General features: G+C 37.1%; 1 protein-coding gene across 4 annotated transcripts in view; it reads left to right on the top strand.

Moving 5' to 3' along the window:
• The window catches only part of FBXL20 (F-box and leucine rich repeat protein 20), a 115,766-nt gene that overhangs the window by 63,235 nt on the left and 34,176 nt on the right, over positions 1–18,355 (top strand). For all 4 annotated transcript variants that reach the window (XR_014238682.1, XM_082373496.1, XM_082373495.1 and 1 more), the window contains exons 3-6: positions 12,583–12,637; positions 15,251–15,325; positions 17,120–17,214; positions 17,714–17,782. Coding sequence is in view for 3 of the 4 variants with exons in the window: in XM_082373496.1 (XP_082229622.1) it covers positions 12,583–12,637; positions 15,251–15,325; positions 17,120–17,214; positions 17,714–17,782 (294 nt within the window). In the remaining variant the exon portion in view is untranslated. The remainder of the gene's footprint in view (positions 1–12,582; positions 12,638–15,250; positions 15,326–17,119; positions 17,215–17,713; positions 17,783–18,355) is intronic.

Raw genomic sequence — 18,355 nt, 5'->3', positions numbered from 1 at the left:
TATTGGGAGGAAGTGATGGCCTGAACCTCATGATAGTAATAGGCTAGAGAGAAAATAGACTCAATCAAGAGATTTTTAAGAGTTACGTTTGGTGACATGTTTGCTGGTTGATTTGATGCATTGTCAGTGGGGGTATATATTGGAAAGGAGTGAAAGATGATGCCCAAGTTTTTTGCTTTCTACTAAGTAGATAGTGAGAATACTCACTAAGATAAAGTAGGAGGAGAAACAGGGCTAATGGGAGGAAAACAATGAAAATGAGTTCAGTTTTGATAATTGAAAATATCAAAGTAGAGCTGTCAAAAGGCAGATGTATATACAAGTCTAAAGCTTATCAGCATGATTTAGAAGTCATCAACATATATATAGTAACTAAAGCCATGAAAGAGACACTGTATTATATTTAGCTCTTTTGGATTTACCAGTACCCGTGGGAAATAAGGAAACCAGAAGGAAACACAAGGCCTCTCAGACACTGAAATAAAGAGCTTTGGGGCCAAAACTTCATATATAGCCTAGTGTTTGTCCTGTAGATTGACAGCCTTTGGGTCAGGTGTCCAGCCAGGTTCAGCCAGATACCAGCTTGGCATCATCACCTGGTGGTTGATGTGGAACTCTTTAGAAAAGAGCTGTGCATGGTAGATGTTGAGGTTTGGCCATACGTCCAGACAACTGTACTCTTACATATTCTCTCTTGGCTTAAATATTTTATATTAAGGTGATTGATGTCTTATGAGTTAGCAATATTTCATGTGTATCTTAATCTAATATATGTAAATCAGTATGTCAGCTATAACTGAAACCTATTTGATTTTTATTTACTTTATTTAATTTGTCTCCAGAGCATCTGGGGTGGCTTAGATCAGGAGCAAATATAATAAATACAAATAAATAATCAGAATCATGAGAAATGTAAAGAAAATAGAAAACCAAAGCCAGAAAGTAAACAGATGCACCCTTGTAAGAGGCTACATAGTTGCTATAGATGGGTCTCAAATTTAGCTTTAAACTTCTTGATAGCATAAATGAAATGTCATTCTTAACAGAAAAGAAGAAATATACATATTAGTCCATAAAAACAGAGTGCTTCCTAGCACTAGTTTCTAAGAGAAATTTCTCAAATGGGAGTTTACTTAGATTTGGTAGTTAAAATTCCATGGCTAAATCAGTCACAGATTTCATATGGTCACATCTTGTACATGGGATTACCAGATATGGATAGATTAGGTTTGCATAATTTCTGCTGAATATAACCTTGGTTAAAATAATAGTTAAGGACTTCCCTGGTGGCGCAGTAGTTAAGAATCCGCCTGCCAATGCAGGGGACAGGGTTGCGAGCCCTGGTCCAGGAAGATCCCACGTGCCGTGGAGTAACTAAGCCTGTGAGCCACAACTACTGAGCCTGCGCTCTAGAGCCCACGAGCCACAACTACTGAAGCCTGTGCTCCTAGAGCCCGTGCTCCGCAACAAGAGAAGCCACCACAATGAGAAGCCCACGCACCACAACGAAGAGTAGCCCCAGCTCGCCGCAACTAGAGAGAGCCTGCTCCCAGCAATGAAGACCCAACACAGCCAAAAATAAAATGAAATAAATAAATAAAAATTTAAAAAAATAATAATAGTTAACTGTAAGTAACTGGATAACAAGACCGATTGTCTGATGTGTCTCCTCTTCGTATTTCTTATTTGAAATAAGGTCATTTCAAAAATGAATAGGAGACTTAGTTTTCTCTCCTTTATGGCCCGGGTTGTGCATCTGGTTTATTTAAGAGTGATTTTGCATTGATGTTCAAGTTTAAAAGGAATGGGGGACCAAAGCACAGCCCTGACTTAGGAGGTTGAAGATTATCTGATCTAGCAGATTATGTCTACCAGCTTTGATTCACTTAGTAATATGGAAGATGTCATCTTTGTGTTCACATTAATAACTAAGCAAGTACAGAGAGCTTTTATAACTTAATATATAACAACTCATTCTTGTCTAAAGACTCAAACTCAAATAAGTCCATTATAGCTACAGGTAGCATACGTTGCTTTTGGCAGAATTCTTCACAAGATCATGGTTAATTACAATAATGTCATAATTATACCTGAAGTCCTCTTATCAGTTGTCTTAAATGACATCATGCTCTTATTCAACCTGTGTTTTTCACTCATCCATATGTCAGGAGCATTTTCAAGAATGCCGATGATGAGAAACACATTTTCCCTTTCCTAGAATGTAAATTATATTCCACAGGATTCTTTTTTTTTTTTTTTTCACCTGGCATATCTGCATTTTTGCTTCTTTGGAGGCAGAGACTTTACTCATGTTCCATTTCCCTCCCATAGTAGTAGACCACCCATTTTTAGTTGAGTGTCCAGCCACTACAACAAAGACGATACATCCCAGTAAAACAAGAGCCTAGCAAACCTACATCTGTAGTCTGCTAATAAAGACACTAGCATATAGTTTTAATGAACAAGTCCTGCAAACCGATGGTCTCATGAGGAATAGGTTTGCAACTTTGAAAATATAGTTTCTGTCAGACAGTAGACAAGTATCAGGATTCTACATTCAGAGCAGGCTTTAACACTCATGTGGCCAAAGATCTGCATCTAGTGCCTTAAAAAAATTTTTTAACAAATAAAATATAAATCACTCATGAGCCCAACACTTTTTTAAAAAAATGAAAAATCATAAACAAATGGCTTCCTTGTTCCTGCTTTGTCAACAACCCCCCACAAAAAGCCTATTTTCCCCACAAAGCTAACATATATCCTCTTATATTTAGATATATAATATGCACAGTGCTTACATGCATGTGTTCATGTGTACCTATTTTATATTTTTCAAAAATGAAAACATATAAAAACTGTTCTACAACTTGTTTTTGTTTCTGTCATTTAATAATCATTGACATCTTTTTAGGTCCTTTCATGTAGCTCTGTCTCATTCTTTTAAATGGCTGCAAAGTGCAAATTTTTTTTTGTACCATAATATATTTAAGCATTTTTTAATTGATGTATATTAAGGTCATTTTCTAACTTTTTGATATTTCAAGTAATGCTGCCATAAACATTCTGATAACTATCTTTACTCATACTTTTGCTTCTATAGGATGTAGTGTCTGTTTTTTATTTTATTTTATTTTGTTTATTTTTTTAATTTATTTTATTTTTGGCTGCGTTGGGTCTTCGTTGCTGTGCGTGGGCTTTCTCGAGTTGCAGCTAGCAGGGGCTACTCTTCGCTGCGGTGTGCGGGCTTCTTATCGTGGTGGTTTCTCTATTGCAGAGCACGGGCTCTAGGCACGCAAGCTTCAGTAGTTGTGGCATGCGGGTTCAGTAGTTGTGGCTCGCGGGCTCTAGAGCACAGGCTCAGTAGTTGTGGTGCACGGGCTTAGTTGCTCCGTGGCATGTGGGATCTTCCCAAACCAGGGCTCGAACCCGTGTCCCCTGCATTGGCAGGCGGATTCTTAACCTCTGCACCCCCAGCGAAGCCCTGTGTTTTTTTTTTTTAATGGGTACTATTGAACTACTCTCCAAAAGAGTCGTGCCCATAGATATCCCCATGATATGAATGGAATTACTTATTTTGTTATACCTTCTCCAGGATCATGCTATGCTTTTTAAATTTATTTAGTAAACAGAACTATATTAAGAGGTATTGCTCAAGAAGGTTTGGGAATTTTGTCATAAGACTGTGAAGACAAAGGAAGTTGGGAGTAAATCTTTTGCAGAACCATACCATGGGTAACCATATCCCCAAATCTACTCTCGGTATTTACTTTAACAGCCAGCTCCATGTTCTCCAAGAATCTAGTATTAAGGGTTTGGGGTTTTTTTTTCTTTCTTTCTTTCTTTTTTTATACAGCAATAGATTTATTTATAATTAGACCCCATCTTCTTCCACATCATGTCTCAGAAACCTGGCCAAAGTCTTTTTGCGTGAGTGGGGAAGGTGAGGCCCACTTTTCCTCAAAGCTAGGCCAGTTTTTCAACAATCTATTGATAAGAGAAGGGGGAGGACTTTTATTGAAGCAGTCAAGCAGGTTCCTTCAACAATAACAGACCTTTCATTCTGCGTCAGTTTTCTTATCTCTTTGATCATAACCATTCTGGTTATGGATAATAGGTATCCTCAAGAAGGAATTATGTGAAGGGTTAAAGTGTAAGGTACCAAGCCTGAAGATGATGAAAAGCAAGAAGGTTCTAAGTATAATGTTTTATTGTTCTGGCCTATCATTTAGAAATGTCAATATCATTTCCCCTTGATTTATCCTATGAATACATACTTATAGTGATGTTTTTTATTTAAGTTAATGTTACCATATTTAGAAGAATAAATGTTCACTGTGAACCTCCTCCTCTCCATCCTCCATCCCCACCCACCCCCCCCAGTCACTGTAACTAAAACTCTGACAGCTTATCTCATCAATCCTTATATTTGGGTTTCTAAAGGTAATTGTCTCTATTGTCAAGTACATAGAATAAATAGAAGTCAAAAGCTACTAAATAATAGCAGACATTTAGACAGACTGCTTGTGGAGTGGTAGAAGGGATTTAAGCACAGAGGCTTATCACATACCAGGGAGCCAAATCAGGAGTGGGGAGTCCAAGCTTTTATTGCTTGATAGAGGAGCACAGCAACTGTATTTGTCTTCTCTCTCTCTTTTTAATGTACCATAACGTCAAACCCAGGTGAAAAGCCAACTCATGGGAATTTTGACATTAAGAACCCCAGGCAGTACATTCTAAGAATGAAATTATGATTGTTGGGGCATGTGCTTCAGAGAGTCTCCTAGGTCTGCATTTGACCTCTAGCCTGAGGTTTCATGTCTATCTTTATTTTGTAAAGAATCTATCTGTTGAAAGTTTACTAAAGTGTAACTAGGATCGTTATCTAAAATTTCTCTCCTGTGCCCCTGCCATGTGTAATATTATATTTATACAAAATGCTCAGGGATTAGTGGTAATTTGGCAGAAACAGGATCTTTAGAGTATGAAGCTCCACATAAAGGCACTATATAGTGGATGACAGGAAAAAGCAGCAGCATTTAAGCAGTGTAAGAAGGTTTGTTGGCATTAGATAAACTTGCTGTTTTAGGAATTGAGGTACCTGGGGGTATATATATTTATTTGGGAATGATTTGTAATCAGTATTTTAAAAGATGGGATATTTTATTTATTTATTTATTTATTTTTTGAATTTTTGAATAGTACTTTATTTTTTTATACAGCAGGTTCTTATTAGTCATCAATTTTATACACATCAGTGTATACATGTCAATCCCAATCGCCCAGTTCAGCACACCACCATCCCCACCCCACAGCGGTTTTCCCCCCTTGGTGTCCATACGTTTGTTCTCTACATCTGTGTCTCAACTTCTGCCCCGCAAACCAGTTCATCTGTACCATTTTTCTAGGTTCCACATACATGCGTTAATATACGATATTTGTTTTTCTCTTTCTGACGTACTTCACTCTGTATGACAGTCTCTAGATCCATCCACGTCTCAACAAATGACCCAATTTCGTTCCTTTTTATGGCTGAGTAATATTCCATTGTATATATGTGCCACATCTTCTTTATCCATTCGTCTGTCAATGGGCATTTAGGTTGCTTCCACGACCTGACTGTTGTTAATAGTGCTGCAATGAACATTGGGGTGCATGTGTCTTTTTGAATTATGGTTTTCTCCGGGTATATGCCCAGTAGTGGGATTGCTGGACCGTATGGTAATTCTATTTTTAGTTTTTTAAGGAACCTCCGTACTGTTCTCCATAGTGGCTGTATCAATTTACATTCCCACCAACAGTGCAAGAGGGTTCCCTTTTCTCCACACCCTCTCCAGCATTTGTTGTTTATAGATTTTCTGATGATGCCCATTCTAACTGGTGTGAGGTGATACCTCATTGTAGTTTTGATTTGCATTTCTCTGGTAATTAGCGATGTTGAGCAGCTTTTCATGTGCTTCTTGGCCATCTGTATGTCTTCTTTGGAGAAATGTCTATTTAGGTCTTCTGCCCATTTTTGGATTGGATTGTTTGTTTCTTTAATATTGAGCTGCATGAGCTGCTTATATATTTTGGAGATTAATCCTTTGTCCATTGATTTGTTTGCAAATATTTTCTCCCATTCCGAGGGTTGTCTTTTCGTCTTGTTTATGGTTTCCTTTGCTGTGCAAAAGCTTTGAAGTTTCATTAGGTCCCATTTGTTTATTTTTGTTTTTATTTCCATTACTCTAGGAGGTGGATCAAAAAAGATCTTGCTGTGATTTATGTCAAAGAGTGTTCTTCCTATGTTTTCCTCTAAGAGTTTTATAGTGTCCGGTCTTACATTTAGGGTTCTAATCCATTTTGAGTTTATTTTTGTGTATGGTGTTAGGGAGTGTTCTAATTTCATTCTTTTACATGTAGCTGTCCAGGTTTCCCAGCACCACTTATTGAAGAGACTGTCTCTTCTCCATTGTATATCCTTGCCTCCTTTGTCATAGATTAGTTGACCATAGGTGTGTGGGTTTACCTTTGGGCTTTCTATCTTGTTCCATTGATCTATGTTTCTGTTTTTGTTCCAGTACCATATTGTCTTGATTACTGTAGCTTTGTAGTATAGTCTGAAGTCAGGGAGTCTGATTCCTCCAGCTCCGTTTTTTTTCCCCTCAAGACTGCTTTGGCTATTTGGGGTCTTTTGTGTCTCCATACAAAGTTTAAGATTTTTTGGTCTAGTTCTGTAAAAAATGCCATTGGTAATTTGATAGGGATTGCATTGAATCTGTAGATTGCTTTGGGTAGTAGAGTCATTTTCACAATATTGATTCTTCCAATCCAAGAACATGGTATATCCCTCCATCTGTTGGTATCATCTTTAATTTCTTTCATCAGTGTCTTATAGTTTTCTGCATACAGGTCTTCTGTCTCCCTAGGTAGGTTTATTCCTAGGTATTTTATTCTTTTTGTTGCAATGGTAAATGGGAGTGTTTCCTTAATTTCTCTTTCAGATTTTTCATCATTAGTGTATAGGAATGCAAGAGATTTCTGTGCATTAATTTTGTATCCTGCAACTTTACCAAATTCATTGATTAGCTCTAGTAGTTTTCTGGTGGCATCTTTAGGATTCTCTATGTATAGTATCATGTCATCTGCAAACAGTGACAGTTTTACTTCTTCTTTTCCAATTTGTATTCCTTTTATTTCTTTTTCTTCTCTGATTGCCGTGGCTAGGACTTACAAAACTATGTTGAGTAATAGTGGTGAGAGTGGACATCCTTGTCTTGTTGCTGATCTTAGAGGAAATGGTTTCAGTTTTTCACCATTGAGAATGATGTTTGCTGTGGGTTTGTCGTATATGGCCTTTATTATGGTGACGTAGGTTCCCTGTATGCCCACTTTCTGGAGAGTTTTTATCATAAATGGGTGTTGAATTTTGTCAAAAGCTTTTTCTGCATCTATTGAGATGATCATATGGTTTTTTTTCTTCAATTTGTTAATATGGTGTATCACATTGATTGATTTGCATATATTGAAGAATCCTTGCATCCCTGGGATAAATCCCACTTGATCATGGTGTATGATCCTTTTAATGTGTTCCTGGATTCTGTTTGCTAGTATTTTGTTGAGGATTTTTGCATCTATATTCATCAGTGATATTGGTCTGTAATTTTCTTTTTTTGTGGTGTCTTTGTCTGGTTTTGGTATCAGGGTGATGATGGCCTCAGAGAATGAGTTTGGGAGTGTTCCTTCCTCTGCAATTTTTGGGAAGAGTTTGAGAAGGATGGGTGTTAGCTCTTCTCTAAATGTTTGATAGAATTCACCTGTGAAGCCATCTGGTCCTGGACTTTTGCTTGTTGGAAGATTTTTAATCACAGTTTCAATTTCATTACTTGTGATTGGTCTGTTCATATTTTCTATTTCTTCCTGGTGCAGTCTTGGAAGGTTATACCTTTCTAAGAATTTGTCCATTTCTTCCAGGTTGTCCATTTTATTGGCATAGAGTTGCTTGTAGTAGTCTCTTAGGATGCTTTGTATTTCTGCGGTGTCTGTTGTAACTTCTCCTTTTTCATTTCTAATTTTATTGATTTGAGTCCTCTCCCTCTTTTTCTTGATGAGTCTGGCTAATGGTTTATCAATTTTGTTTATCTTCTCAAAGAACCAGCTTTTAGTTTTATTGATTTTTGCTATTGTTTTCTGTCTGTATTTCATTTATTTCTGCTCTGATCTTTATGATTTCTTTCCTTCTGCTAACTTTGGGTTTTGTTTGTTCTTCTTTCTCTAGTTCCTTTAGGTGTAAGGTTAGATTGTTTATTTGAGATTTTTCTTGTTTCTTGAGGTAGGCTTGTATAGCTATAAACTTCCCTCTTAAAACTGCTCTTGCTGCATCCCATAGGTTTTGGATCGTTGTGTTTTCATTGTCATTTGTCTCTAGGTATTTTTTGATTTCCGTTTTGATTTCTTCAGTGATCTCTTGGTTATTTAGTAACGTATTGTTTAGCCTCCATGTGTTTGTGTTTTTTACGTTTTTTTCCCTGTAATTCATTTCTAATCTATAGCATTGTGGTCGGAAAAGGTGCTTGATATGATTTTAGTTTTCTTAAATTTACTGAGGCTTGATTTGTGACCCAAGATGTGATCTATCCTGGAGAATGTTCCGTGCGCACTTGAGAAGAAAGTGTAATCTGCTGTTTTTGGATGGAATGTCCTATAAATATCAATTAAATCTACCTTGTCTGTTGTGTCATTTAAAGCTTCTGTTTCCTTATTTATTTTCATTTTGGATGATCTGTCCATTGGTGTAAGTGAGGTGTTAAAGTCCCCCACTATTACTGTGTTACTGTCGATTTCCTCTTTTATAGCTGTTAGCAGTTGCCTTATGTATTGAGGTGCTCCTATGTTGGGTGCATATATATTTATAATTGTTATATCTTCTTGGATTGATCCCTTGATCATTATGTAGTGTCCTTCCTTGTCTCTTGTAACATTTTTTATTTTAAAGTCTATTTTATGTGACGTGAGTATAGCTACTCCAGCTTTCTTTTGATTTCCATTTGCATGGACTATCTTTTTCCATCCCCTCACTTTCAGTCTGTATGTGTCCCTAGGTCTGAAGTGAGTCTCTTGTAGACAGCATATATATGGCTCTTGTTTTTGTATCCATTCAGCAAGCCTGTGTCTTTTGGTTGGAGCATTTAATCCATTCACGTTTAAGGTAATTATCGATATGTATGTTCCTATGACCATTTTCTTAATTGTTTCGGGTTTGTTTTTGTAGGTCCTTTTCTTCTCTTGTGTTTCCCGCTTAGAGAAGTTCCTTTAGCGTTTGTTGTAGAGCTGGTTTGGTGGTGCTGAATTCTCTTAGCTTTTGCTTGTCTGTAAAGCTTTTGATTTCTCCATCAAATCTGAATGAGATCCTTGCGGGGTAGAGTAATCTTGGTTGTAGGTCCTTCCCTTTCCTCACTTTAAGTATATCATGCCACTCCCTTCTGGCTTGTAGAGTTTCTGCTGAGAAATCAGCTGTTAACCTTATGGGAGTTCCCTTGTATGTTATTTGTCGTTTTTCCCTTGCTGCTTTCAATAATTTTTCTTTGTCTTTAATTTTTGCCAATTTGATTACTATGTGTCTTGGCGTGTTTCTCCTTGGGTTTATCCTGTGTGGGACTCTGTGTGCTTCCTGGACTTGGGTGGCTATTTCCTTTCCCATGTTAGGGAAGTTTTCGACTATAATCTCTTCAAATATTTTCTCTGGTCCTTTCTTTCTCTCTTCTCCTTCTGGGACCCCTATAATGTGAATGTTGTTTCGTTTAATGTTGTCCCAGAGGTCTCTTAGGCTGTCTTCATTTCTTTTCATTCTTTTTTCTTTATTCTGTTCCGCAGCAGTGAATTCCACCATTCTGTCTTCCAGGTCACTTATCCGTTCTTCTGCCTCAGTTATTCTGCTATTGATTCCTTCTAGTGTAGTTTTCATTTCAGTTATTGTATTGTTCATCTCTGTTTGTTTGTTCTTTACTTCTTCTAGGTCTTTGTTAAACATTTCTTGCATCTTCTCGATCTTTGCCTCCATTCTTTTTCCGAGGTCCTGGATCATCTTCACTATCATTATTCTGAATTCTTTTTCTGGAAGGTTGCCTATCTCCACTTCATTTAGTTGTTTTTCTGGGGTTTTATCTTGTTCCTTCATCTGGTACATAGCCCTCTGCCTTTTCATCTTGTCTATCTTTCTGTGAATGTGGTTTTTGTTCCACAGGCTGCAGGATTGTAGTCTTCTTGCTTCTGTTGTCTGCCCTCTGGTGGTTGAGGCTATCTAAGAGGCTTGTGTAAGTTTCCTGATGGGAGGGACTGGTGGTGGGTAGAGCTGACTGTTGCTCTGGTGGGCAGAGCTCAGTAAAACTTTAATCCACTTGACTGTTGATGGGTGGGGCTGGGTTCCCTCCCTGCTGGTTGTTTGGCCTGAGGCAACCCAACACTGGAGCCTACCTGGGCTCTTTGGTGGGGCTAATGGCAGACTCTGGGAGGGCTCACGCCAAGGAGTACTTCCCAGAACTTCTGCTGCCAGTGTCCTTGTCCCCACGGTGAGCCACAGCCACCCCCCACCTCTGCAGGAGACCCTCCAACACTAGCAGGTAGGTCTGGTTCAGTCTCCCCTGGGGTCACTGCTCCTTCCCCTGTGTCCTGATGCGCACACTACTTTTTGTGTGCCCTCCAAGAGTGGATTCTCTGTTTCCCCCAGTCCTGTCGAAGTCCTGCAATCAATTCCCACTAGGCTTCAAAGTCTGATTCTCTAGGAGTTCCTCCTCCCATTGCCTGTGGGAAGCCTGACGTGGGGCTCAGAACCTTCACTCTAGTGGGTGGACTTCTGTGGTATAAGTGTTCTCCAGTCTGTGAGTCACCCACCCAGCAGTTATGGGATTTGATTTTGCTGAGATTGCGCCCCCTCCTACCATCTCATTGTGGCTTCTCCTTTGTCTTTGGATGTGGGGTATCTTTTTTGGTGAGTTCCAGTGTCTTCCTGTCGATGATTGTCCAGCAGCTAGTTGTGATTCTGGTGTTCTCGCAAGAGGGAGTGAGAACACGTCCTTCTACTCCACCAACTTGGTTCCTCCTCCGCCATTGGAAATTTATTTTATTAAAGAGAGCCATCAGGGTGGTAGCAAGTCTGCCTCAAGGGAACAAGAAAGGCATTCAACGTTTCCATCTATGGACAGATGTAGAAAATGTGGTATACAGCTTTAAAAAGGAAGAAAATATTATTCAGCTTTAAAAAGGAAGGAAATTCTGATACTACATGCTACAACATGGATAGACATTGAAGACATTGGTGCTAAATGAAATAAGCCCGTCACAAAAGGGCAAATACCATGATTCCACTCATATGAAGTACCTAGAGTAGCCAAATTCATAAAGAACGAAAGTAGAGTGGTGGTTGCCAGCGGCTGGGGGAGAGGGAAATGGGGAGTCATTGTTTACTGTGTCCAGAGTTTCAGTTTGGGAAGATGAGAAAGTTCTGGAGATGGATGGTGGTGGTGGTGGCACAACAGTGTGAATGTACTTAATGCCCCTGAACTATACCCTTAAAAGTGGTTGAATGGTAAGTTTTATGTTATGTATATTACCCAAATTTTAAAGAGTTTCAAAAAACTTTATTTACAAAATGCATGTAACTTTGTCTGATGTAATTATTAACTCAGTTTATTCCAAGTTCTAAAATGTGATTGACAGCCTCTAATCACTAAATAACAAAATTTTGCTCTATTAAGCTAACTCAGAGTAATAACAGAATAGAAAATGTAGCTTTCATTCGTCTCCAGATTAATGCTTCCTGACCTCCATTTTGTAACACTCCAGCTATCTCCAGGAATATCGTCTTTAAAGTACACACTATATTGTACCTTTTGCCACCTGCACAAGAGCTTTACTTGTTATTCAGATCAAAATGATCCTTAAGGGTGTTCATGAGCAAGGAGAACTGTAAGCACAAGTGACCCGTTCACTTTACTCCCAGGATGCTCTGACCTGTTTTTACAGGTGGCTTATGGTATAGAGAGTTATCGTCCTTTAGGCAAATTAATTATTTCAAATAATAATGCTACAAAATAAATATTTAGCCTCTCTAAGACTGAGAAGAATTTTAGGTGGTGTTTCCTGACATTGATGTGTTAACTGAGTTTTATAATTTCCCAAATTGGAATTAAATATATAGAGATTTAATATTTTATAGTTGCTCGTTTTTAAGTTTTACCAATATTTTATCTTTTTTCCTTCATAGCTGTAAAATGCTTTATAAAGATAACCGTCCCCTAACCTATTTCTTTTGATAACCAGAATGTGGAAATTGTTCTTTTACTTAAAAAAGTATCAGAAATATTTTATCATCCCTTGATGTGAATAAATGAACTCGTTATGGTACTTACACATACATTATCAAGTAAAAGATTACCTTTCCCCCCTACATTTTTATGGGCAGTATTGTAAATTGCCCCAGCTTTTTGTGTTATTGTTTAAAGAACGTCTGCCTTTTTGTGCATGTGTTAACATCGCCAATTATTTATAAGCAAAAATCGAGAGAAACTAATTGATCATATAATAAAGTTTTCCTCCATCTCTTTTTAGGATATTTTCTTTTCTGGATGTTGTTACCTTGTGTCGCTGTGCTCAGGTCTCCAGGGTAAGGATGGCTGACATGATTACAAGAGCATCCCTTCCTGACATTAATGATAATCAGCTTCTGTAGTAGGCCAACTGTTTACTTCAGATGGTAGTTGTGTGTTATGTTTCCATGGTTGTGGTTTCACCCATGGGATAACCAAACCCATGTTAATTCTACAGTGGAATTCTACTATATGTACTATCTCTAACTTTAATTTTTTGAAATTCTTGACTATTTGTATCATACAAACAGAAGAAACATTTTCAAGGAAAAAGCACTAAACATGCAAATTAAAAGAATAGGCTTTACTCAGAACTGTAATAATATAGTGTTTCATTATGTTTCCCTTATTCATTTTATGTACATACATGGAAGGCTCTTGATATCTCCCTATATTTTTTTTCTCAAAAGGTTATAGCTAGAATTTAATTTTTAAGAAATTGTAGAGCAAACCAAATTCCATTCTCAAAATCAGTTTCTGCATTACTCTTACTTATCCATTTTTGTCAATTGACATTACTATGACAAAACAGTGAAACATAATCTTACTGCTGCCACTAATATTAAGAATAGAATCTCTGTTGTGGGAAAATTGCTTTATGAATCATTCATAGTCTCTTTTGTAATACAGATATATAATAATTAATAAAATGAATGAGTAAAAAGTTATCATCTTTTTATAAACTGGACAATGGCTTTTTGATGTTTAACAAATACTTATTGAGAACTTACTATGTACCAGGTATAGTCCTAGGTGCTGAGTATGTAATATGGTTATATCACAGTACTCAGCATCAGAGTATTGTGTTTATCTCTGTAAGTGAACAGGTTTTCCTTCAAATTTCCATCACCAATTTCCTTTAAAAAAAAAAAAAAACCCCACAAAACTTGCCATAGAAAATCCACCTCATCTTGCTAACTTTAATGTAATTTCTACATCCTAAAAGCCATACTAAATCTGTATCTCAGCTATTTAGGAAACAGTCAGGCATATTTTGATGATTTCTATTCATGCCAGTTCTGTTCCTGGTACCTGAGTGGTTACCCTAGTCATGGCTGGTACAAATGAGTGGGGTTTCTTTTTTGTCTCCATATGAAGCTGAGGTCATCATTGAGAAACAAAATTCCCAGACCAGTCTTAACCTGTTTGGTTGCAGAGTCTCATCTCAAGAATGTTGATTTGAGTGAGTTTTAATTGTTGTTTTCATGTTCAGGTTCCTCTTCGTTCTTAATGTGTTTTAACTTAAAAGGAAGCACAATGCCAGTTTTCATTAAATCTGTACAATTGGAACATTGGTAGTTAGCCTGTTATTCTCTGCACTTGAAGTATTTAGTTAATTTGCTTTAAAAAAAAAAGCAACGAAAACTCTAGAGAGGAACCTGTCATTCCTAATTTTAGTCTCACTTTAGCATGTGTCCTGCTTGCTGAAGAAAGTAGTATAAGGAAATGAGAAGTATCAAAACAAATCAGAGATAACAGTTAGCCCAGGAATCTAGTAAACATATGATCTTTAAAAGTTTTATCTGATCTCCCATGGAGCCACTTAAGAAACTGTTGGAAAAATATGAAGCCACAAAAAGAAAAGTAACATTGAAATCCTGAGAAAACCTTAAAGATTTCTATAATAATAACTTTGTTTACCCTCATACCCCTGACATTTCTTACTGATTGTGTGATAGTTACCTGGGGCTTATAAGTGTATCTTAAGTTTCCGTTTTAGAATTTCAGTATGAATCTGTGTTTTGAATTGTTGTAGTAAGAGATAATATTCTTAGTTTATAACTTAACAGTGTTAAGACTTTTGTTTACACTTTAAATTTAGTAGGGAAAACTTTAAAGGCTTTCTGATTAAAATACAGAACGATCCGTGAAAGGTTAACTCTTAGTGGAGTCATTTTTCACCTTATCCTGAAAGGTTGAAAATCTTAGAAGCTTTCTTGCCTCCCTTTAGGTAATTAAAGAAATGTATGAGAAGTCTTAAATTTCAGTGTTTAAAATTACCACTGAATCAAGTTGAAGGGAAAGATGACCAGTTGAAAAACATGCCTGAGTGAGCAAATTGGTAATGAGGAAAGCATTAAGTCTCTGTCATGTATACTGAGAAATGATAGTGTCTTTTGTAAATCCCAGGTCACCATATCACAGTTTTGGGTCCAAACAAGTGATGCTATGAATAGCATATTTTTATTGAACATGGCATATGTATTGAACACACTACATTCAGAGTGCCGTCTTCTTTCTTTCGTTTCACACTCACCTCGTTCCTAGTTGAGGGATAGAGTAACAGACTTGCTTTTCATTAGCTGGATTATCTCATTTTGAGATTGGAAACTCCAGTTAGAAAACAGTTTCCAGCTATGATACTTATCACAACCTGTTCTTTCCCCAGCCCGCTAACGTAAGATCCTTCTTAGCTACTAATTTCTGTACCCACTCATTTATGAGATAATCTACTTGGAGAATAAAGTATGAATCAGAAATAAGACTGACTTTTTGGGAGTTAATGGTGGAGGTGCTAAGAAATTTTTTGGTCAATTTCAATCATTAGTAGGTTGAATTGTGAACTTGAATTTTGCTGGCTTTTACCCTTCATTTCAGCTTCTGTTCATTCTGTCTCTTCTTCAAAATAGGCCTGGAATGTTCTGGCTCTGGATGGCAGTAACTGGCAGAGAATTGACCTGTTTGATTTCCAGAGAGATATCGAGGTATGACTGTGTGGTGTGTGGCCCCATCTCCCTCCTTAGAATGTAATTGCAGCATATGGGACAGATTAGCCCCAACCACATAAATCTCCTTTCCCTGGAGAGAGAGGCTGTTCATTTCAGTGCATCTGAACTTCATAGGAGCCTGCAGTTTTCCCAAGAACTGGTTCAGTTTTTGAGAATGAGCAGAATTATTTTACTGAAATAATACTAAGTTATTTAGTATTCATAGGACTCAGAAATTTTTGTTTTTATTTTTGTGGTGGAAATGTGAACCTTTGTTTGCTCTTTTTAAGGAAGTCTTTTCATATTTGTTTATTTAAAAATAAGTGGAGTTAATTTATTGGGGCATGATATTTGCATAAATTCTTCTTGATGAGCATTTTGGGTTCTGGGGGAGCCTATAGATAGTTTTTGTAGAGAATGAATTGGATTACTTTTGTTGGGGAGAGATTTTTTTCCCTTCTCACTTCTCCCCCATATTTTATCTCTTAGTATTGCCTATTTTCTCTAAAATGGAGAAGAATGGCTTAAGCTTAAATTATTTTAACCTGAATTTGAGCTCTGTGGTCCTTGGTTTTCTCATCTGGAAATAATAGCTTCCTCACTGTGTTATAAGGATTAAATAAGATTTAGATTTAGCTTTTTTTTTTCCTGTTGGGTTTTTTTTTTTTTTTTAAGTTCTAGTGGAACGTAGTGGTCTTGAGAATTCATGTAAGAAGTTAAAAAAACCTCACATGAACTTTACATTATCTTCATAAAGTACTTTTATTTTTTAATATTTTTTTTAAAGTTTTTTTTTTTTGATGTGGACCATTTTTAAAGTCTTTATTGAATTTGTTACCATATTGCTTCTGTTTTATGTTTTGGTTTTTTGGCCACAAGGCATGTGGGATCTTAGCTCCCCAACCAGGGATCAAACCCACACCCTTGGGCTTCCCTGGTGGCACAGTGGTTGAGAATCTGCCTGCCAATGCAGGGGACACGGATTCGAGCCCTGGTCTGGGAAGATCCCACATGCCGCGGAGCAGCTAAGCCTGTGAGCCACAATTACTGAGCTTGCGCGTCTGGAGCCTGTGCTCCGCAACAAGAGAGGCCGTGATAGTGAGAGGCCCGTGCACCGTGATGAAGAGTGGCCCCCGCTTGCCATAACTAGAGAAAGCCCTCGCACAGAAACGAAGACCCAACACAGCCATAAATAAATAAATTAATTAATTAATTAAAAAAAAAAACAAAAAACCCACACCCCTTGCATTGGAAAGCGAAGTCTTAACCATTGGACCGCCAGGGAAGTCCCATAAAGTACTTTTAAAATGATACCCACCGACATGCTGGATTTTTCTGTTTTTCACAATTCTCTGATCTTCATGGATATAAATGTTTAAAGCAGCCTGGCCTACAAAATCATTCAGCAAGCTTTTGTGAAGTGTTCATTGAGTCTCTGCTGTATTTAGAGTACTATAGTAAATACACAGAAATAATAGAGAGAGTTAATATCCTGTAGCTGCAGGAGGGGAATCTACATTGATGTAGTGGCATAACAGAACTACAGAGCACCATTTCCTCAAATACAGAGTATCTTACAAGAGGAACAAAGTAAATAACATATAGGGTTTAGGTATGTTTCAAGTAGATGGGTTAATCAGGAAAGCTTTCTCCCAGTAAGTTGAAAATTTCATTTTGATTTAATTAGGTCTTTAAAACGAGTAGAAGTCTCTTAAAAACGAGGATGTGGTCTTTTCAAAAACAATGTGGTGGCTTATCTTTTTTTTGTATACCTGTCTTCTTTTTTTACAGGGCCGGGTAGTGGAGAATATTTCAAAAAGGTGTGGGGGCTTTTTACGAAAGTTAAGTCTTCGTGGGTGTCTCGGAGTAGGAGACAATGCATTAAGGTAAAAACATAGCTATCGATTAACTAATCTTCTTGACTGAAGTGAAGAACAACACTGAACACAGCACTGTCTCACCCAGAAAAGGCTGGAATAGTTTTCATATTCCTAAGCTATTCTGAACCCAAATACACGTTCACTGCTTATAACACAAATATCCAGTAGTGGGATGTGTGGTTTTGAGAATAAAACAAGAACAAGTGCTCCCCACAAAAAGCCAGATTCCCCATATTATAAATGGTTCGTTTGGAGCCTTGAGTAAATTTTTTTAAGTTTGTTTACTGGAAGTTAGGATAATTTTAACTTTGGTTGACAAAAAGATTGATGTTTAAAAGTTTATGGTTGAAAAGTAATTTATTCGTAATTGTGAACAACTTTTTGTACCATTTTGTACCAGTAGTATCCATTATTTACCACTATTGGTATCTTCTATTATTTTTTTAATACCGAGAATTGTGCCCGTTTTACCTCAAACCCTTTACTTTGTTTCTTTCCTGTAAAGGACCTTTGCACAAAACTGTAGGAACATTGAAGTACTGAATCTCAATGGGTGTACAAAGACTACAGATGCGTAAGTATTTTATGTTTTAGAGGGGTAAGTCATAGCCTCTTGTGTCCTGCCTATACTAGCTTTTAATGCAGACTACTAAATATATTTAGCAAATTTCATTTTGGTTTTATAGAGGAAAGATATTTAAATTTAGAAATGGAATAAGATACTTATTTTAGAATTTGGCTCAAATTCTGTTGTGATATTTAAAAGAAAACTTAAAATTGTAGTCAGTGAATGTGCAGTAGGGAATACTAATATAGGACTACTTACATTTCAAGAAGACACTAGTAGCTATCATTCAAAAGACACATAAACAGGTGATTCTATAAAAAGATGTAAAATCTTAAACACAGCTTAGAGTAATCAATATAGACAGCGTTTATTAAATGACTCTTTAAAAGTACAGTGTCTTGTGTCAGTCACAATATAAAAGAAAGAAAGCATAATCCTCCATCCTTCAGAGTATACTGTCACAGACCCAATAGACATAGAAGGTAGACATAAAAAACATTCAGCCTAAGGATCTATTGGTAATAACATGTATCAATTAACATTTAAATATTATGTAGGTGGGGCTTCCGTGGTGGCGCA

The sequence above is a fragment of the Balaenoptera borealis genome (genome assembly GCF_965194805.1).
Source record: "Balaenoptera borealis genome assembly, chromosome: 20".
Lineage (NCBI taxonomy): Eukaryota > Metazoa > Chordata > Mammalia > Artiodactyla > Balaenopteridae > Balaenoptera > Balaenoptera borealis.
Note: the sequence above shows the minus strand (reverse complement) of the source record. Positions and strands in the feature narration are given on the sequence as shown.